The 22616-nt window shown below is 39.3% G+C and overlaps 1 protein-coding gene across 4 annotated transcripts in view; it reads left to right on the forward strand.

The window, feature by feature from the left end:
- The first annotated feature begins 2364 nt into the window (after positions 1-2364).
- VPS41 (VPS41 subunit of HOPS complex) overlaps positions 2365-22616 on the forward strand; it is a 110596-nt gene continuing 90344 nt past the window's right edge. For 2 of the 4 annotated variants that reach the window (XM_064705049.1, XM_064705050.1), the window contains exons 1-2: positions 5875-5988; positions 6219-6257. In XM_064705049.1, coding sequence (XP_064561119.1) covers positions 5890-5988; positions 6219-6257 — 138 coding nt within the window. In that variant the 5' untranslated portion in view covers positions 5875-5889. Of the gene's footprint in view, positions 2476-5874; positions 5989-6218; positions 6258-22616 lie in introns of those variants that run through there. The other 2 variants (XM_064705053.1, XM_064705052.1) reach the window with 2 other exon arrangements.

The raw sequence follows: 22616 nt of genomic DNA on the forward strand, positions 1-22616 counted from the left end.
TTTCACTTGATCTGAACAGGACTAAGATTCAAGAAGGACTGAATGGGCCTATAATGTGCAGCATTCTGGGTAAGCCACACAGCTGTCAGCAAACACCTCTTACAATCTCTTATTTAAGTTTATTAAGTTTCATCTTGAAATCAGTTAAATTCGTTGCCAGCAAGATTCTTCTGAGGACCATGCATGTCTGACACATGGGAATCTATTTCTCATTTCCAGCCTAAATGTACTGAAAATATGACACTGATTTGATCTCATACCTTTTACTTTAATAGTTCTTCCTCTTCAGATCTCTTTTATTGCCAGACTGAAGTTGCTAAGCCCTTCTTTTTTTCCATCAGACCCTAAAAGTGGTCCTTTGGTCCCTTCCAGTTTCAATCAGGTTTTTTTGTAACAAAGGTGACTCCAAATTTACAATTATATCTCAACAATATTTTGCACAATGTCAAGCAAGCATCTCTTTATCTCTAGATATCCTATGGTTTATATGGCCTGGATGACCATTATACATTTCTTTGCCATGGCACTTTGACAGTCCATAACAAACCATAAAAAAGATAGTTTATTTTATCATTTTCAAATTAAATTTATTCAGGATAGCTATTTTTATATGTTCCTGCACTGAAACTGTAACTTTGATACCTCTCTCTCAACCCTGTGTACCACTTTCAGTGTGACTTTAAAGAACAGTTCTAGCTCTTCTCAGCCAAAATTCTGGCAATTAGTTTCTAAAGGTATAGCAATGATATACATTATTTTCATGACCAAGGTAATAGTCTCTTGCAATTATCTGTATGGCCTTAAGGTTTTGCAGTGTGGTATTATAAGATTTCTCTTTTATTGCCAAAGGTAAACTGCACTGCACATTCTTAAATTCATGGCTTTGAACTCAAGGATGCATAACACTGTAGCTCCACCTTAGATTCTAAATAGCTCCAAAGGCAAAACCCAAACTATAAAAGTTCTGCCTATTGCTTCTTAGCTTTGATTATGTTTTTAACACATAAAGAAAGCCGCTTGCGTACAACAAAGACAGTCAAGTCTTATTTTATGCTTTTAAAAATCAAGATACAGCAGCTTCTAGAATTGTAGAAGACATTTAGGCTTCTGAAATCCTTCTCCTGACATTAGTGTGGGCCATTTCAATACTCATGATTAAGTAAAAAGTACAGAGAGGACCAAAGCTGCTACATGTAGGCTCTGATGGAAACTGGAGGATATAATGGCAACCAGAGCTGTGCTCGACCAAGTGCTACTGAGATGGATGATGTGATAAATAGGTATGATTCATGCTGATAAAAATCGAAACAGTAATCAATATTGACACAGTAATTAATATTTGGGAATAATAAAATAGTTAAAAGTTGTAATGCCAAAGAAGAGAGGGAGAGGAGAGGCTCCACCCCCACTCCCAGCAGATGCTCTCAAGGACCACAGGAAAGAAGCTGAAGATACAGTTGCTAAAAATGAGCAAAACCTAGTTGGGTCCTAGAAAATGCTAATTATAAGGGATTTATTGCATTGTTATGTAGATCTAGTGATATGTTAGTCTTGGCTTACATTGTACTAGCTTGATGCGCATGTGTAACCCAAAGGTGAATTAAAGGACACAGATGAAGACTACGAAATCTTCATCAGACAACCCCCAAAGACTTGTGCGACCACCAAATTGAGTGGTGCCGCATGCATGGTAAAGGTGGTAATGAAGGCGGAGATAGAAGTATGATGAACCGAAAATAGGAGGAGATGGCATTTACACATAGCATAAAAGGGGGGAATCTTTACTTGGCAAGCTTGTACGTGATGTGGCAAGGGTCCAAGAGCCCTGCATTCTGTACCCTGCGGTTATCTTTTGCTTATGCGCTATTATTGGAACCAAATTATCCCTTATTTTAATCAAATTATATTGTATCCAATTTTATATTTTTTATTTTAACTATTCAGTTAAAATTGCTACTACTTTTAATATTGTTTGGGGTTTTTTTATGATGGGATAATTGGGCAAACATAACAATGACAATTAAAGGGCCCGGTCCGGGAGCACTGGCAGTGCTGTACACAACAGTGGCAGCAGGCAGGCTCTCAATGGCTCTTGGCTTCAGCTACACCCGAACCCTGATCGGGCGCCAGCTCATCACGCACTGCGGTGGCTGCCTTCAGTCTCATCACAGCTGGGTGTACCATGGAGCTGCGAGATCATGCTGCTCTCCCTCAGAGAATCGATGGATTTCAGCTTTAAAAAGCGTCTCGCAGCTAGGGAAGGTGGAGAGGAAACTTAGCTGGGGTGCGCCCTCCGTTTTGTACGGCGTCGCCACCACATCTCAGCTGGGCTGAGGAAGGAAAGAGAGCGGGTGAGAGGGAAGGAAACGCTTGCTTCCCGCCGAAACTACATTTCCCAGAGTGCCTCGGCCTCGCCGGCTTCCTGCCCTCACATGACAGCTGCCTGGCTGCGCCATGGCGGAAGCCGGGGAGAAGGTAGAGACTGTCAATGCACTGTGGCCGCAGCGCCGAGGAGCGCGGCTCAGAGCGGGACGGCGGAAGCGCGGCACCGGGGCGGGGGCACCTGGGAGCGGAGGGGCGGAGGGACAGTGGGACAGTGGGACAGTGCCCGTGCCAGGGGCAGAGGCCGGCAGCCAGTCCTGCGGGGTGCGGGGCCGTCGGAGGGAAGATGGAGGCAGCGGAGCCGGGGTCTGCCCGGGAGGGTGGGTTTAGAAGTGCGTCCGACGCCGCTGTGGAGCCAAGAGGGGACATAGAGACATGACCAAGTGCATTTCAACAAGGGAATTTATTTCTGAGAAAAAACCTGAGGATTTTGGTGCTGTTTCCTTAACTGGGTGTTCTCCTAAAGCTCCCCGTCCCTAGATTGCTCTTTCCCAAGAAAAAACTAAAATAAGGGAAAAAGTGCAGTTCCTGGCCTGTTCAGGTACTTTCTAAATGCTTCTTTGCTGAGCCAGTATTTGAACAGACAGCTGAGCTGTGCAATATTTGTCAGTCATAGATGTCTAAAAGTGAGAGAGTCTTGGAAATACTTCAAGGTAACCGGCCGTGAGAAAGTTAGAGCATCTGGTTTCCACCTTCCCTGCTGACAGAGTTTTGTTGGGAGGGCTTGGCTTCCTTGGGGGATAATTTTTTCCCCCGAGATTGATGAGTTTTAACTGTGGCAGCCTTTGGAAGGATGAAACAAACTTGGACAAGTCTTCTCTAACAATACAGTAGATTAAACTAGCCTATGTTTTGCTCTCTTTGGACTGTGATAGGAGTGTTACTTTATTCATTTTGGTTTATTTCCTGTGGGTAGCATGCACACCTCTACTGAAAGGGCTGTGTGTATGTTGTGCATGCGTTTCTGTAAAACTCAACTTTTGTATCTTTCAACTTCTGTCAGGTTTACATTATGAGCCTAAACACATAGTGGATTACATATGGTGTTTGTAAAACCAGGGGAAGGGAAAACCCTATACCCATCATACTGGAAAGCCCACTTTAGAGTATTTTGAGAAGTTATGTTGGATCTTGGATGAGAGATTATAATGGTGAGAGATTACTTCATATTTCTATGGTTTCCTGATCTGTGTTCCCTTACTTCATTCTTGGGCTACTTAAGCAACCGTGTTTGTCAGCTGCCTGAAGTGTACTGCTGATTTTCCCCTAGAGTCTGAGATTGCTAAAGACTGCTATTAGCAGTCTATATATAAAGACTGCTATTCCTACATGATTTTGGATTCTGGTTGTCTACAAATCCCTTTTTAGGGATTTCCTTTCCACAGTTACAAGGCTACTAAAAAGTGGAAGTGGAGGATAATGCTTTCAATTGATGCATTGGGAGGGAAGGCAAAGGAAGCTAACAAAGCCCCAGGGCAATCATAACTACAGTTTACTGTTTAAGTTTGTCTGAATAAGTGGGAAACCCCAGGGAAAAAGCTTTTCATAGTAAGTTGCTACGAAAGTGAGTTTGTAGGTAAGTATCAATTCTAAGCACCTTCAGTTAAGTTCTTGTCAGAGAACAAATACAATATTTGCATTGCTTTCCTAAGCCAAAGCTCCCTCTGATTTTTTCTATGTTATTTTCTGCAGGAAAACATAAATGCCATGAAGCATTTACCTGTATTAGTATGCCATTTATGAAATGTAGTATCTGATATTGCAGTGCCTTGTGAACACAGTAGGGATACCAGGATAGATGTCCTAAATAAAAATAGATAGACGTTTTCTTAGTTCACATGGATTGATTATTGGAATCAACTTCTGGCATGCCCTAATTTTATATGTCAATATCCTCTAGGGATGCCTTGCACGTAACCTGTGGCTGAGTTAAGTGGCTCAGGTGGGTGTGAGGACCAGCTGCTGTCTCAGTAAGTGAGCTGATAACTCCATCCTGCACGTGTGTTGGTCTGACAGCACGGTGTTAGATAGTGAACTCATCCTGAAAGTAAGTTTCTGTTCCTAGACAACCAGAACAACTGGAACCATGAGGGGCAGATGTAGTTGGTATAGCTGCACTAGCAGAAATGTCACTTGCTGTAATTCCTTTGTTTGGGAGAGATTTTTTTTTCCCACTCTTTGTGAATACCACAAAATACCACAACAGTAGTGCTATTAATTTTGATTTATTAAGGATTTGAGTAGGTTGCTCTTGGTATTCAGAAGAGAAAAGCATTGTTTTTTATAAGGAATCTGATGACGCTTTGTGTTGGACTTTGTGTGTTCTAGCTCATCCAGTCAGCTGGCAATAGTAGACCACACTGTTTTAGTTCAGTTCTCACTTGGTTATTGTTAAGATGCACAAAGATTGTATGTAACAAAATTGTAATTTCCTGAAAAGTTACAGCAGCTTGTGATTAGAGACTGGGAGATCAACAGACAAGCAGTTGGGCTTGCAAAGTACAACCTAAACTTCAAAGGATGCCAGGATTTTACTCCATCTTCCCTTGATTCCCATGTACTTTTAACTTGCAATTCCCAATTCATGACACAAGTGTAGACTACACTGATAACCCTTCTATGGGATGTGTATTTTAGAGGTGAGTCTGTCTGTAGTGTGTAAAATGGAGGAAATGGATGTCAGTGATTGTGATAACACCTTGCATGAAGCTTCCAGTAGCTTCCAGTAGTGCTGCTTTGCTTCTGTCCCACCTGCTGTGATGGTCATGATGGGCATCAATGGGAGCCTCCACTAATGAAAAGGAAGCCTTTGCTTTTGGTGTACAGGTCACAATCAGTGCATTATAGAAACATAGAAAAGAAATAAATATGAGAAACAAAAATTTACACTGGTTGTCAGTGCATTAAATTTTCTCCCTTTTCCATTTTTCTCTAAGCTGTTGGTAAGGGTGTAATTTATTTTTTTTTGGTCTGGTTTGGTGGAATTCTGTATCTATTAATCTTACTCTTCAAAGACTCCCTTCATCAGATTTGAAATGCTGCTTTCTGTCTTACTTGTTCTTTGTTGATATCATATTTTATTGTTAAAATGCTTACATTCACTGCTGGTGTATTAGTTGTAATCCTTTATTGCTATTGATAAAGATAAATACGTTAAGTAAATCTTCGTTTTGCTGACTTCTTTGCGGAGGCATTTCATCAGCAGATTTTCTCAGTGAGCAGATGAGAGATGAGCTGGAGTTGACTTAAAAAAATTTTTTTCCAGGGTAGAAAGAATCATCTTGCCAGAGAGATGTTTTAAAGGTACATTTGTTTCGAAGGCAGGAGAAAGCCACATCTTGCATTAACATCACATGAGAAGGAGAAAGTTATTGAATGCTGGATTTCTATGGAAAATGGTTTGAAATTATTAAAGTTTAAAATAAGCCTATTAACAGCTAAATAGTTGAATAGCAGAGGGGGCTTGTGGATAACTTGAAAATGCTGTTCTGCCATGAAAGTCAAGATATGGGCAGTTTCTTTGCAGAATTTACTACTGCTTCTGGAAGAGGGCAAGATAATCACAGGGACAGATTCTCAGATCGCCCAGTCACTCTCCCTTTTAGGGTAAGTGACAGCAGAGTCCCTGCTGCTCCCGAGTCTCACTGCGACACTCAAATGAGAGTGCAAGCACAAATCCAGTATGAATGACAAGGATGGAAACTCTGAACTTTGAGTTGCTTCTGCTTTGTCTTTCATTTCGTAGTAAGGATTTAAAAGTACTTCTTAAAGGGGAATACTGCTCGGTTATGTATATACGTAGCTATTTATGCCTTTGTTTTTTGTGTCCTTTTCAGGAAACCAGGTCTTATGAGGAATCAACGGATGAATCTGAGGTAACCCTTCTTAAAATGTTTCGTACTCGGATTTGTGTCAGTGTGGTCAGTGCTAGTTTTTTTGTCAATATGGAGTGAAAAATACTATTTCACTGGTTGTTTTTAGAAATTTGGCCAGTATTATGTACCAAGGATTGTTACTCTGATCTTAAATTATTAAAAAGAAGCTGTGAGTTGCTATTAGAAGCTTTATATTAAAAAAAAACACATTCACCCTATTACTGTAAAATTAATTATGTTGAGAGATAAGTTGAAGTGCATTTGCTTTGTTTTGGTAAAATGAAAAATTGTAAGTATAATTATATATGCAATAATACTACTTTGTTGTTTTAATAGCTTCACAATCTGAACTTAATCATGTCCTGTAGACGCTCTATTCTTGAGATGATGTTTTGTCAACAATTGTCTCATTTTCTGGAGAGGTCTGCCTACACTGCTGTAGGTGATGGGAAAAGGGGGGCCTGCAGTGAAGAGAGGAAGGAAGCTGGAGAGAGTTAAGAGCTTGTCTCTGAGCAGTAATGTTATAAATAAAGCTCTTAGGAAGATTTTGTTTTTTACCAAGGGACAAATCTCCATGCTGAGTTCAAGCGCTAAGCAGACAGAAATCCTCATTTCTATGACAGTGGATAGTGCAGAGACTGTAGTGGTGGATTCTGAAAAAATCTTTTTGCAGTGGAAGGTGGCTTTGTTTCTTGTGAGGTTTTTTTTTTTCTTTTTGCCATTGAGTGGTTGTCTTCAGTGGCACTGAATGGCAATACTGGTGAGAAGCAGAGGTTTTTGGCCCTTTAACATTGCTCTGTGGAACAGCTGCCCAGGCCAGACTTTTTTTGTCCAGTGTGAAATGCCTTCATTCTGAATAGTGCTTTGTGATGTGGAGATAAACAATCACTGGGCAATGTGTCAGTAGAATAGTAATCCTCTCAAGGCTTGACATTCACAGCATAGTGAGCACAGATACTTACCTGCTGAGGTGCTTTTTTTTATCTTAAAGCTTATTGCAACGAGAAAATGGCACTTTTAGTGGCCTTTCAAGATTTCAGCTTTAGCAAATCATTATTTACAGCGGAATTAATCATAAATGGGCTGCCAGGTTGGTGGAGGTTTACTCATTTTTCCCTTAAGAAAAATAGGCATCATGCATCTTTCACAAAATTTAAAGTCCTAAAATTTCAACTAGACCTATGTTAAAGTTGACATCTATTCTTAATGTTAATTTCACATGCAGAGAGAAGTGAAAAGAAAATTTATATATTGAGAATGCAGATATTGGGTTTAAAGAACACTTGTCATTCTACTGTCTATGAAAATGCTTTGCATTTTCCATCTTTAAGTCTAGTCTTTAGTATCTTGATCATCAGTATGAGAAATGACTCCTCACTTTTAAAAATTTCAAAGGTTCATTAAAAGCTTAACAAAATACAACAAATGAGTGAATAAGGAAGAAGGACAGCGCACTTGGAGTAGGTGACCCAGCAGCCACAGGCTGGCCTACAGAATGGCTGCTCTGTGTTTTACACCCCGGGGGTTGCACTGGACAGCCCTGTCCCCTCTTAAAGTCTGTCAGTCAACTCTTCTTCGCCGTTTGCTGGTGGAGATCACTTTCTTACAACTTGGTTGGAGGTCAGGTGTTGCCATGCCGTGTCTCCTAGTGACAAGCCTGCCCCCCTCCCAAATGCCCCTGCAAGGGGCACAGGCACCTGCCCTCCTTCCACATGTCCCCATTACCAAGGCCGTCCCTTGGCAACAGTACCGGGAGAGGAAGGGGACTACGGGGAGAACAGAGGACATCTAACCAACAAATCACAATAACATATCTATACATCAATAAAACTTCTCGTAACATGCACATAATAGTCATCTCTTTATTGTGAGAGCCACCCATCACATTACCCATCTATACCAATCAGAAAATAGCTAATGGAATGAAACGGATTAGACTGTTTCTAAAGATTGTTCAGATAAAACCAAAATGGTAAAAGCACAAAGTGCAAAAATGTTCTCAGTGCTTGCTTATATTACTTGAGGTATTGTCAGAGCTTAGATCAAACTGATGGCTTCACTCCTAGCTCTTGTGATCATAAAATTGTAATTATTTCTTTTGAATGGCCTATAGTTTGAATAATCAGGATGTATTTTATGGTGGTGGTTCTAGAATCAGACTCTGATTCTTTCAGCCTGTGTTGTTTTAGCTGCTAAAAATATATTTATAGCATGGACTTTATGACATCTTACCATAGCACTAAAAATTTTTACATATACAGTTACTCTTGCAATAAAATTAATTTAAATTCTTTGTATAAAGTTGAATAGTGTTACTAATTATTCCAGAGGGCACATTACACATATCCAACTTACATTGTAGATGTGCTTTCTGTTATGGAGAAATGAAATATTAAAATTTCCAATTTTGAGTAAATTATACCCCTAGATGTGTAAACAAAGTATGGATTTTTTTTTCTGGTGTTTTTACCCTTCTGTGCCATTATTTTAGCAAAGAATCAAATATACATTAATTCTGTTTCATGCAGCAACTCTCTTACTATCATTCCTTTAGCATCTTCTACCAAATAAGATTCTAGTGCTGTTTTGCTACCTGCTTGGTTTATTTTGAAGGACAGACTCTTTAACAATTGCCAGGATGCCCATTTGCACAGACTTGGTGGTAGAGCTTAATAGTAAGCCTCAAATGTGGAAGTCTACAAAAACTGTCTTGAATGTATGTCATCTGAAAGCTCATCAATGTAAGTTTGGTTCCAGCAATGGCTGCACAGGAAATTGAGTTCCTAAGGCTGCCCTGGTGTAAAATACTTCTCAGCTATTTAAGTCAGAGTGTGTAAAATGCAAAGGTATCAATGAGCAGAGATGGTGCATTTGTTTAGATCTTAAGTGGACCTTTCTTTCAATATAGAGATAGCGGAAATTACTAGTAAAATTTGTAGAACTGGTAGCACTTGTAGAAGTGCTATTACATTTCTTTCCTGGTAACTACAGTACAGCTGGCACTTTCCTATCATGTTCTTATATCTGATTTGGGGTATTACATGCTTTTTCTTTTCCCATAGTCAGACTACAATATATTATGCCAGGCTATGATGAGGAAGCTGTATATCTAATAGTCCTTTAATTCTTAGGGGAAAACCTCCTTCTTTTGTGAAGTAATTTTACTCAGTCTTGAAACACAGGTATTTTCTTTTTGTATGTTTGGCTTTAGACATTTGGTTTTGGTGTTTTTTGATGGCGTTTTGGGTTTTTTTGGGTTTTAAATTTTTTTTAAAGTATATTTGCATTACTTATCCCAACCTTGTCTAATCATCACATATGCAGCCAGATTTGAGGGTGGATCTGAGCAGGTTTGTTTGGCTGAAAAATCCTAGTTTCAATGTGGTTTCATTGGCTTACTTAATTTTATTTTATAGCACCTGAAGCTATATGTTTGGACTGTCACATTTGATGAGATCTAAAAAGTAGATAGCAAAGTAATCAGGCTTTTGGCTATTTGGAAACTGTGGAGGGAAAAAATATCCATAAATTATGTACAGCCTGAATCTGAATTTATTTTCAAATTATTTTTCTTCCTTGCAATGCATCTGTTGCTGTAAAATCTTTTCTCAGTTGAGCTGTTTTCTGTCAGACAGATAGTTATGTTTTGCCAACTAATTAGCAAAGAATAAAAGACTTAAAATTTTCTCCTTCATTCTAATTTACCACAGGGATTATTAGCAGATTGTGCTGATCCAGCATGTGACTTTTTTACAGGAAGCACCCTTTCAAGAACAAATGTCCCTGGAATTATAAATGCGTGCTATGTCCCAAGAAAAGGTCCTTGATTATGTAAGGCATAAGTCACTGTTTGTGGTTTTGTTTCTTTTTTGACACTGCACTACAGCAGAAATTTTTTTTTGCAATTGTTTCCTTATTAAACTACAAAAAAAAAAGCCACGTAGGTGCAGATGTTCTGCAAAGAGGTATTAGAATAGTATTTTTTAAAGATGGTACGCTGATATCTGTATTCTTGCGTTTTTGTTAGATACATCAATGTGTTAGTCATCAGTATTGAATATATTTTCATTCTAGAACTTCTATTTTTATATGTCACCTTAACATGTTTTTGCTGTTTTGATCACTGTTACCCTGGGAAAAGGTCATGTTTGTTCCTTTAGTTTCTTGATTAGTTATTTGAACACTATATTAGTAAATTCTATGAGAGTTTGTAGAGAGAAAGGTATTGTAGAAATTCCTGGTTAATCCAGTGCTCAAACTATTTCTGGTGGTTTAGAAATATCCCTCTCTGATACACTTTTACCACTGAGACTAGTGGTGGTTTGTTCTTTAGGGTTTTGAAAACGAATCAGAGCAGGAACACAGCTAGGAAAAATCGTAAGCCTTAAAAAAAGGCAACTAAAAAGCCTTGATATTTTCTTTCTCTTTTCAGTGCACTCCAAGTTTTAGTCTTGTAGATTGGGTCTGGATTAGGTCAAAGCAATTAAATCATTTCGAGTAAATAAAGCATCTGGTGAAAAAGGCTCCTTGTCATATTGTGTTTCCATCAAAGCGTTCTCTTAACATGGGGTGTGGAGCACTGGGCTGGAAGAGGTAAGCTGTTCTGTGGATAGTAGCATTTGAAGGGGCATCAGCATTGCAAGAAAAACGGATGCTTGAAAAGTAGATGTGGCTGCTGTACTTCACTCAGAGTTGCCTTTTTTTGTCTACGGTCTGACCTTTTCCAAAGTAATTATTTTAATCATGCCACTTTTCCTTATTACTGAGTAGTTGTACACTAGATTATTTTTTAAAATGTAAAACGGGAGAAAAATGCTCAAAAAATGTATTCTGTTTCATATATTGGACATCTGAAGAGAGATTGCTTCTCTCTGTATGGCTTTAAATTAAATTGGCCTTTTGGGCAGAATGGAAGGAACCGTTACATAAATTCCAAGTACTAAGTTCTCCTTATTGATGAGGAAATGTATCACGCAAATAATTTATCAATTTGAGTCAGTAGGGTGAGCATAGTAAAATATTTATTGAAGTTTAAATGGAATCTTTTCCTGCATTAATTTGAAAAACAAGTTTGCAATGACTAGTAACTAATATTATAATAAACATTATTAGAGGATTGGCTCGCAGGAAAGAAATGAATTATTGCAATATTCTTTAAAGATGTTCTGGTTTTGAGTGAAAATTAAATACTTCATTTAATGAGCTATTAATATTAACCAGAAGTGCCTGTTCTATTTGTGTTGTGGAATACATAAAAAGTAAAAATGCTGCTGTGCTTCCTACATAAATTAAAAGCAATTGCAAAGCTACTGTGTTAGCAGAGTATGCAGATGTGGCTTTCCCAAAAAATTAAATGTATTTCGCTGTCTGGAATAACACTCCTGGCTGCAAAAAGAAAGTAATGGTGAAATTCAGCTCTTCCCCAGTGGTGGGTAGGTGAGCTTCAAAAACTGCTGTTCTCAAAACCGCACTGTCAGCGTTTCATATGCAGTAGATCACAAGGTGGCAACCGGGTTGCTTGAATAGTGTTCACAGGGGAAACAAATGTTTGCCCAAGTTCCTTACTCAGCAAAAGGACAATAAAAGTAGAAATCCATTGCTTCATTGATATTTGGACTGAGTTTGGATTTTTCTGTGCTGGAATTGGATTTGGACATGGAAGATGAAACAGCCTACCCTGTGCTGCCTCTGTATAGGACACTTGTTGTGGATGGATGTATCCTAAGTTTTTGAACACCGAAGTGGATTTGGAAGTTTCAAGTGTTCTTTTTCATGCACAAAACCATCAGCAAAATAAACTGAGGTAGTTGAAATGAAACCAAATTATATTATATTGACTTTCTACTACTATTTTTTTTAAACATGCCATTTTATGAGGATTGGTCATGTACAAGTATGTCATCTCTGTGTTACTTACGCTTCGAAACTTGGCTGATGCCCAGCTCCTTCAAATCTGTAGGAGTAAATCTTCAGTTGGTGTTGTGCAAAAATAGTCTAATATTCTGTATGTCACAACAGTTTTGTGAAGAAATAAAATGCTCTCTGTTTTGTCTTTCATCTATGTCATTTCATACTGTAAATGCAGCCCATTTTGAGACATTCACAGGCAGCCATATAATCTTAATTCCATGCTCCTGGTGTATATCTGCATTTTCCCAGAGTATTAAATAAATCCCTATGGAAAATGCATGGTGAGAACAGAAAGCTGCTCTGTGAAATTTTACCATCCTAATCCATATATACCAATTTTACAGCTAGGTACTGGAAAAGCGTTGGTGATTGCCTTATGAACAGTTGTAAAGGAATGAGATCAGAGGTTAGTCATGTTTTTCACAGAACTACCATTACTGTATTTTCACCATAGAATTAGGGGAAAATATTTTTAGCAGCATAAGTCACAAAACATGCTGTCATAGTTTAAAAATTTCAGTCTTCGTGCCTTTTTTGTGTACCAATAGTTGCAGATTTCTTGTACAAGTTGAAAACTGTAATGGGTTTCTAGCTTTTATTCACTATTGCTCTATCTCCTTTTGAACCAGTGACTTCAGGATGAAATGCTCTTTGCTATTCTCATTCTTAAACCATTTTTTTTCTACTTTCTTTAAATTTTCCTTTAGGAACAATTTTATTTTAATGAAAGTAATGGAGGAAAAGAGGTTTCTGTTCTCTCAGTGAGCTTCCAGAGGGTCTGGTAAAGTGCTCAGGATTTAAATTCAGCACAATAAATAAAACAACAACTTGCAAAAAAATGGTATTCCAGTTTTGGTATTATCAAGCAGCTGGGTTAAAGGCCTTGGTCTGAGTTTTTCTTGGTATTCTGTTAATGTTAGAGATTTCATTGCATTGATAGAAATTGAGTTAGGATCCTAATTCTGAAAATAGCATAGATAGTCCCTTTATCACTGAGGTAGGAGCTGAAGTCTGGAAACCATATCCTAGGGATGGAGAAACGGTAATGATGAAGCTGCACTTCATAACAGTTACACAGTCTGTTACAATAATTGTCCTTGTGTGTTCTATGGCACTTGATTCTTCAGCAGTGGTGGATATATCATCCAAAATAGTGGGGGATGGAGTGCTTTTTTCTGCTTGGTTCTGGATTTTTTTTCTTCTGAAGGAAGGCGCCAGGTAAGACCTAGAAATGGCCAATCAGGGAAGCTGTGTTTGCATCACTTTAGAAGACAGAACATTTGTTTTTTCTTTTTAAAAAACAAATATGGGGACATCTACTTGAGGAGCTTTAATAAATGAGTTTGAGGTGTGTGATGGGTTGATGCTGGCCAAATGCCAGTGCACCTATGAAAATCATTTATTAATTTTTTTCTGCTATAGTTAAGCAGAGGGAGGGGAAAGAAAACTCAAGGGGTGAGATAAGGATTAGGAGAAAACCCTTTAAGGGCAAAACAGGCTTAAAACTCTAAAAGGTATAAAGGAAGAAAAATTCATTAACAGAATTAAAAGAGGATAATGAGAACTAAAATAAACTTTCAGAACACCTTTCCCCCCATGCACTTAATGAATTACAGGGAAACTTGTATTATTGTCCTCACCACAGCTTTCAGAAGAATTTTACCTCTGACACTTGGAGCACCTCCTCCTCTCCCTCCCTCTTTTTCACCTACCTTAGCGTTCTCATGCTGTCCTCCTGTGTCTTCACTTTTTCCTTTTATCTGACTCAGGAGAGAATTGGTGTTAGTCGGTGTGGTGGGTTTTAGCGCTGGTTAAATAGCAGTGCACTCACTAGAATATACTTACTTATTTCTTGTTCTGAGATAGGATTAGGAGGAAGGCAAAGTAGGCTCAAAACTTGGAAAGGGTATAAAGAAAACTTTATTAACAATAATGAAAAGAAAGAATAATAAGAATCAGAATAAAACTTTTAGAACACTTCCCCTCCCCCCTACAACCTTTTCTTTCTCACTAACAACATATGGAAACAATTTAGTCAGTTTATCACTTCTAGAATAGTCTTTCTTCAGTTCACTTAGGGAGAGAAGTCCCTCTTGTTAATTTATGGAGACTGTTCTACAAGAAAACAGTTCTCTCATGGCTTTTAATTTCCGGAAATCTGCAATTGTGAAGTCCCTCCCATTTTTCACATCTTTCCCTACAGCTAGGTTTATGGGCCATGTCAACTTATGAAGTACTGTTTTAAGGATGAGTTGTTCAAGGGCAAAGGTTCTCTTTATCTGTCTTTGAGATCATCTTCATCTCTGAGAACAGAGGTCTTCTTTCCCTGGGGCAGAGTGTCTTCATCACTTTTTTTTCTCTCTCTGTTCAAACTTCTTGTGGGATCACAGCTACTTCAACATTTGCTTACTTTAGCATAGAGGCTTTTGCTCATATCTACAGTTTGAACACTTAATCTCTCCATACTTGCAATGAGTTACAGGGATAAAGAGTCTGATGTATCAATTACATTCTTCTCTGTAGCTTTACAAGAGGATTTCAGCTTCAAGAGCAAGGCATTTTTTCATCCCTCCCATCTGGGACTTGACTCTTTCTTCACTGACCTTGGTGTCTTCATGTTGTTCTTCTGTGTGTTCTCACTCTGTCCTTTTTTCTCACTTGAGGGAGGATTGAAGGTCTGCGAGTCTTATCTGTGCACTGAAAGAGCTGGGGGCTTGCCTGGGGCCTGCAGATGGTCATGTGAGCCCAGCCAGGCTCGGTAGCTTGCGGCCAGAGCCATGGCTGGGCTGGGCTGGGCTGGGCTGGGGGAGCGGCCAGAGCCATGGCTGGGCTGGGATGGGCTGGGCTGGGCTGGGCTGGGGGAGCGGCCAGAGCCATGGCTGGGCTGGGATGGGCTGGGCTGGGCGGGGGGATGCGGCCCGAGCCATGGCTGGGCTGATGGCTGGGAGCGGTGGGTCTCCGCAGCAGCCAGGCTACTGAGCCTCCGCCGATGGCCTCCCCTGCCCTCCCCCTGCCCAGCACCTGATGGGGCCTGGCCCCGTGGCAGAGCCCACCCAGCCCCGCTCAGCTTAGATGGAGGCCAGGCTGGCCTTGTTTCCTGCTCAGGCCAGAAGCAAAAGAGAACTTCTTGGGATTTTTTTGTCTTTAACATATGTATTCACAGAGGCGCATGTAGCTTACTCACTGGTTTAACAGACTGTCAATTCTTAAAACTAATTACTGATTTTTTTTTGTCAGACACGGAGGAAACTGCTAGCAGCTTTTCTTAGGAAACTGTTGAGGCACTTCTCTGAATGCCTCCAATGCAAAACCAGCACAGCGGTTTCATTTGTTCTCAAGTTCTACCAAATGAAACAGTTTTTGTAGAATTCTGCAGTGCTGAAAGGTTAATCGTGTCCAGGCTGTGCAGTCAGGGAATTGGTTGCTGTGCCTCTCTCTCAGTTGGTCACATGGGCTCTGCCGGCGCTGTGCAAGCCGTGGCGACTGCCAGCTCCATTCTGTGCCTTTTCCTCATTCAGGACTCCAAAAAAGGAAAGGCTGCTGCCACTGCTTTTGTCTTTCTGTCTGCAGCATGGCTGATTAAAAGTTTCCAAGTAAATAAAGTCCATTACAAGCCATGTTGAGAGAGCTGCAGCCATGCCGGGGTCCAGCAGCCCCCTCTGGGAAAGGGGCCCTGTGGCCGTGTTCACAGGGGTCTTAGGATGAGGGAAGAGACGAGGATCTGACTCCATGTTTCAGAAGGCTTGATTTATTATTTTATGATATATTAAAACTATACTAAAAGAATAGAAGAAAGGATTTCATCAGAAGGCTAGATAAGAATAGAATAGGAAAGAATGATATCAAAGGCTTGTGGCTCGGACTCTCTGTCCAAGCCAGCTCACTGTGATTGGCCATTAATTAGAAACAACCAATGTGGGCCAATCACAGATCAACCTGTTGCATTCCACAGTAGCAGATAACCATTGTTTACATTTTCGTTCTGAGGCCTCTCAGCTTCTCAGGAGGAAAAATCCTAAGGAAATAATTTTTCATAAAAGATGTCTGTGACAGGGCCCCAGCTGGCCCCCTACTCAACTGTACAGAGCAGAGAGCAAGAGAGCTTCCTGCGTTTTCTTCATTCTTGAATGTGTTATTATAGAGGCGTTTCCAGCTTTTCTAATCGGCTTAGCATAGTGCCAGTTTTCCAAGTTAGCCAGTGATTGGTTTTGCCAGACCTGGAGGAAGTCACTAGCAGCTCCTCACAGAGAATCACTTCCACGGCTGACTTTTTCCCTCTTCACCAAAAATCAGTTATTGCAAAATCAGCACAAGGTGCTATCTTTTTAAGGACCAAATTAGATTCTAAATTATACTTAATGTATTTCTTGATTGTAAAGAGTAACAATCTTCTAGAGGTTTTATAACAATGAAAATTTAAAAAAAATTAAGTTTTTGTTGTGAATTTCCAGCTATGTTTTCAGAATTAATGATTATTTAAATTATTTCTACACTATAATATGGGTTCCAGTTGGTGTGAGAAGAAGCAGGATTTGGGCTAGGGTTTTTTCCTGACTTCCATGTCAGAATGGCAGGCAACAGGTTGTCTTGTGTGCAGTTTCTTTCAAAAGTGGCAGCATCAGAGGCAAACACCAAAGAAGCCTGACATTACAATGGAAGAACTTTGAGTAAATAGCTGCCTCCTTTACAATGATAGTGTTACATCCTCATTGCTCACCTCAGTAATTTGCATCTTTTGACAATTTTGACTTCGAAAACTTTCCAAAGAAAAACCTTTATCCTACCCCTATATTCTGACCAGTATTGGTCATCATCTTCAAATAGATTTTTCCCAGTGATGCTGAGGAAATATAAGACTCTACTGGTATGCACACGTTATGCAGTTAATAGTGGGTCAGATTAGTTGAAGTTGAACATGTTTGCTTTAAGAGTAGAAGGAAGTGGACAAATGTCCAGAAATATTCCTGGGTTCCTTCTGATAATATACCAATTTAATGTGTAGAGTTCAAAACTTCTACCCCTCATCTTTAAAGTACAAGTTATATTCTGATGCCTGCAGTCATAAGGCAATAGTAGGATTTATAAAGACCAAATGTTTTGTGACTGTTAAATAGGAATATAACAAGGAAGAGGGGGAGGAAGCAAATTTACCTCATCACAGGTGTAACCCAGTTGTTATTGTACTTAACGTTGTGAGCAAGGTAAGCATTTAGTAGGTAAAGATTAGGAGTTTTTCTTCATCTTCATGTTCTTAAAAAACAAACAAAATAACCTATTAATTGGTTTTACCAGGTAGTGCAGGGACTTTGACATGGTCAGGGGTGGAAGTCAAAGGGATCTCCCAACTGTGTTGTGACATGATGATGTCACTTCCTTAAATTCATCTACAGATGTTAGCAATTTGTTACAGCTTGCTGCTTAATATTTTCTGCCTTTGTTAGCCCTCCTGCATGTGTTAAGTCATGTGTTGCACCCATGTGATATTTTCACTTGCAGCAGGTTTTTTTGCTAGATATTTTTATTCATTTGCCGTATTCCCTTGTATTGCAAATGAGCAGTGTGTTCATTTGCAAATGTCAACCTTGAATTAGTAAATAAAATTCCTTTTTTCCTTCCATGTATTATAAGAACATCTGTGTTTTTAATATATGGAAAGAGTTCGTGGAAATACAGGATGATCATTTAATGTGTAGAGTTCAGTTGGAAAATTGAACTTTACACATTAATGGATTTGCATTGCCAAATCCATTTACTCAGTGGTCAGTCTTGATCTCTGTCCTCTGAATGTCTCTGAGCTCTGTGGGTCTGCTGCTGAGATGGGAGCTGTGGCCTGCCCTTTGTAAGAACCACCTATAGTATATTTGGTGAGCTGTTCATGCTGGATTCTGGTGTCCTGTGAACAGCTGTTTCATGTCAGGCTATAAGCAGTCATTAAAAACCCTGTATTGGGAAGCAATAGAGGGTTGCCTGGCTGGAAGTCAGCTTCTGACTGAGGACATGGCAGTTTTGGAGAGGAAGAAGATGGGGTTCCTGGCAGGCACACTGAAAAGTGTTGAAATTGGACTTGTAGTCTTATCTGAGAGGGCTTGATAAAGTATTTGAGGGAAGTTAGGATATCAGCAAAGATCCATCTGAGGATTACAAGGGGATGGAGCAGAGGAGAGTTGTAAGAGGGGGGCTTGGGGAAGACTTGTGAGCCTTCAAGACTCTGCAGTCTTAAAAGTGGCCCTTCATGTGTTTTGTATAATTGGATTATAGGCAGGTTGGATTGACTGGTACTGTGAAGGCAATCCTTCAGTCCTTTAACCTTCATAATATTGTGGTGGGGCAGAGTCACTGTTTTCGTTTTCCATTTGTGTCCCAAAACTGAGAGTAACCCTGTCAGCAGAACCAGTCCTACAGAGCTGTAGTGGAGAGTTGCTCTGCCTGCATCTTGTCTTGTTGTCCAAATCAGCAAAGTTGAAGAATTTGCTCATTGCCCTCGCTGACCAAGGGTGTCTAAACTGAAACGCTATTTCCAGGGTGAAGAAACTGTATGGTTTGTCAATTACTGTCACTAGATACAAGAAAAGTATGGCAAGTCTTAGTTTTTTAGCATACAGCTACTAGAAAATGTTTTGGTGTGAAATGTGGTAAAGAAGGAAGTGAGAAATTATGCACATGGATATTCACGGGGTGATATTGAGAATATAGAGGCTTCTGTCTGATTATCTGGATTACCAGATGGTCTGAGCCACATTTAGCCTGAATATAATGTGGGTAGAGAAAACTAGAGATGACACATAAGTGAACCTGCTTGTCTGAGGGACTTAGTGTTAGATATTTTCCCTGTAGATTTTGGGGAGTGGGATTCAGCAAATGTAAATTCAGATTCATCTGTAAATCCGTATCTCTTTACCTTGAATGAATGGAGATTAGTTGGGTCCTAGCAAAGGTCTGAGGCTGAAAATAGTCACAATTTCTTTATTGGGCCAAAGGAGGCATTATGACCCATTTGGTACAGCTCCCAGATATAGAAATGCTGTGAAGGTTTAAATAAAAAGCTTTATCTGTATCTTTTGTTGGGTAGTACTTGTCTCGTCATGGAAATCTTGTGGCAGTTAACCTTAAGTTTGTAAGGTTCTTGTTGGGCTCCCTTGTCCAAAGTAAGGTTTGCACAGCCATCCTGGGTGCAATCCTGCCTTTCCAAGCCATTCTGATGATGAAAAGGGTTTGCAGAGAGCCAGGGGGTGAGATGTTGGTGTAAAACCTCACTGATGATGTTCCTTTCATAGCAGTCTGGCTAGAAGTCATCCATTCTACTTCTCAGCCGCACACGAGACACTTGGCTAAGTACTCTTTGCTCCCATGTGAAATAGGGCATTTATAGATGAAAGATCATTTCCAGCCAACCTCACAGGCCCTCAAAACTAAAGCTGAGACAATCAGTCAGTGCCCTGATTAAGACATAATCTCGATTAAAAAAATTAGGATTTGGAGGTGGTTGTACCTTGGATCAAGTCAAGATGTCAAAACCAGGAACGTAATAAATGATGTTGGCAACTGTTCTGCTGGGTATTTTGCTGCGCTTTGAGCTTCTGCACATATACAAGAGAAATAAGGAACTATCCCTGGAGACTTCATTTTGGGGCTTGAGGTCTTTTTATGTTGGTTTCTTTTTATGTTTGTCATTGAATTTCTATAAGAAGTGGAGATGCCCCCAGTGGAGCACTAAGGAGGTGTTTATTCATTTTTGCATAACTTAAAATGTTCTGTGAGGTTTTATTTTAATTCAGAAATAATTTGAGTTGGTTTCTTTGGTTCTACTGGAGATTTTCATATAGTGTGTAAACTAGTAATTCTGGAGCTCTAATTAGTTTAATTTTTTTCTTCTCTGTGATAGTGATGACTATTTAAATAAAGTGCTGATGGGGTTTCTCAAGGTGTGACCTGTATTAAATGTCAAGAAAAGTTACTCCCACAAATTGCCAAGTAGTAGTTTCTTCTCACCTTTTTGCAGTAGTATTGGGATTGCACTTTCTGCAGCAGAATGTTTTTTGGTTTGGTTTTTTTTTTTTTTTTTTAATAAGATTTTATAATGTGTCCAAAACATTAAGTGTTCAGACACACAGAGGCAGAGCATTTGAATGACTCAGTAAGCTAGAGGGTGTTGGAATTTAGGAATAGTACTCCTTGCTTTAGGGCTCTCACTGAGACTCTACAAACCACATGCTTCTTGCTTGCTCCCCTCCTCCCCTTCCCCTGGGGTGGGCTGGAGAGGAGGAGACACAAAAGGGAAAGATGATGGGTTGAGATAAGAACAATTTACTGGAAAAAAAATGAGATAAGAAAATGAACAGTAACAGCACAGTACTAATAACTAAAGTGTACAAAAGAGAGAGAGTGATTCACATGTGAAAATACTCACCTGTACTCACCTGCTACTCTGGGTTGGAGCCAGCATTACCCAACCCATCCTCTGATCAACCAGAAGGAATCAGAGAAGGGGTTCCTTCTCCTCAGTGTGGGTTCTCCCCATACTTGGCAATGGCATAAGTGGTGTAGGATAGCCTCTCTGTCCTAGCCATGCCTCCCTGGGTTACTGCAAAAATTAACTCTGTCCTGGCTAGGAGGAAATGAAGTAATTCACCATTTTTCTTATAATCTCTGAAATCAATGTAAACTTGAAAGAAAGCATGTAAAAAAAGAAAATTAACTGTAGAGTTTTTGTTTATCTTGTCTTTTTTTCTTTTTCAGACATAGCCTTTTAAGAAGGCCTATGACACTAGGGCTTTGTTGGAGTAGGGTGTGTGTCCTTTTTGAAATTGCTTCAGTGATGGACTTCAGCTGTCTTTGTATTGGAGTTTAAATGCTTTTCAGGATCAAAACAAGGCTGGAATGGACATTTAGAGTAATTGCAATTTTATCTGGGACCGGACAGAAGATGTGCAGCAAAGGGGAAGGACACTTGCCTTATAATGTATGCAATGTTTATTTCTGTAAAGGCTTTGAAAAACTTCGAGGGCAAATTGTGTGGTAAGGATGACATATTGCTATCAGTACTTGTAACATAATTTGAGTATCTGTAATCAATAGAACAATGTTCATGTGACAGTCTGTCCTGTAGGCAGATCCTCTGCTCCAGGAGCAAATGTGGGCTAATGAAATAACTCTGGGAACTGCCCACAGGTTCCTTCTGGAAATTTTCTTCACAAGGACTGATTTCAGATTTTTTTTCTTTTTTCCTACTCATGGTTCCAGCAGAGCAGTTCCTGTAGGCAAAGCTAGGAAATATGGGGCAGAATATCTGAAGAAGGTTGTGAACCTGAGTTCAGAAAGGCTGGCGAGAGTCCCTTGCAGTGGTACTGGCCTGTTGAGAGAGCTTGTTGCACATGTGTAGCTTTTGTTAGTTTTGTAAATCCGTTCCAGAAGAAGAGTTGTTATTCCATAGGTACTGAGTGAATGAGAAGGAATTTGTTTTCGATTCAGGAGTGTTCAGCAATGACAGCTGGAAGAGCTCTCAGTATGAAGGAGTTTGTATTAGTCTTAGGGGCTAATCAGAGTACTTAATTCAGTTGGAAATGTGCTTTCAGTGAGAAATGTTTATGGATGCCTGTTCTTTACAGCATATTTTAGTGATATGCCCGCTATCTTTAGCTTTAAAAGGCAAGTGAAAAATCAAATGGAGTATGAGTTTCAAGTTAGCATTCCTGTTGTTGAAAAATGGTCATTATTTATTTTATCACATCACAAAGGTACCTTCTTCTTGACAGCTCTTTGGGTCTCCTTGCCTTTCAGAATTTAAGGCTGCCATGTGTGCTTTGCAAAATGTGCTTTACACATTTTGTGCAGTAAATATTTATTTTTCTCTTAAAACATTTGTCAAGAATATCAAAATTTAGTATTGTTATTTCAGATAATTTTAGGCATTAAATATTGAAGTAGTATTAAGTGTTGGTACAAAAAGCAGTGTTACAAAATTTATTTTCAAATTTTTAGAATCCTCTAGGAGGGTTTAATTAAAAGTGTCATACAGTTAGTAGAAATACGTGTAAATTCAGCAATTGATTTTTTTATTATTTTTTCCCTTAAAAAAGGAAAGCTGTGAGTTCCCTTGTATGGGGTAAATTTCACTCTGTTTGTATCTTAGCTTTGCTGCAAGTCAGGACTTGCACTATTCCTCTAGGTTGTCATAGAAACACAGCTAACTGACATCTCAACTCAGGCTGCTCATGGTTTAATTTGTGGGTTTTCAAGATTATTAAAATTTAACAAAAATTATTGATTTGCTTTTATTAACACTGGCTTGTGTTTACTTTAGAAGTTCAAACTGCATAAAAGCTTTTTCTAGTAGAAAAATACCTTTAAAATTATTAAACCCTGATTCTCTAAATAAGAGATCATCAAATTCATTTAATATATCAGAGTCTGAAGCAGTAATCCTGAATTTTTGAAAATCACCTTTTTATT

The sequence above is a fragment of the Zonotrichia leucophrys genome, chromosome 2, assembly GCF_028769735.1.
Source record: "Zonotrichia leucophrys gambelii isolate GWCS_2022_RI chromosome 2, RI_Zleu_2.0, whole genome shotgun sequence".
NCBI classification, from domain to species: Eukaryota; Metazoa; Chordata; class Aves; order Passeriformes; family Passerellidae; genus Zonotrichia; species Zonotrichia leucophrys.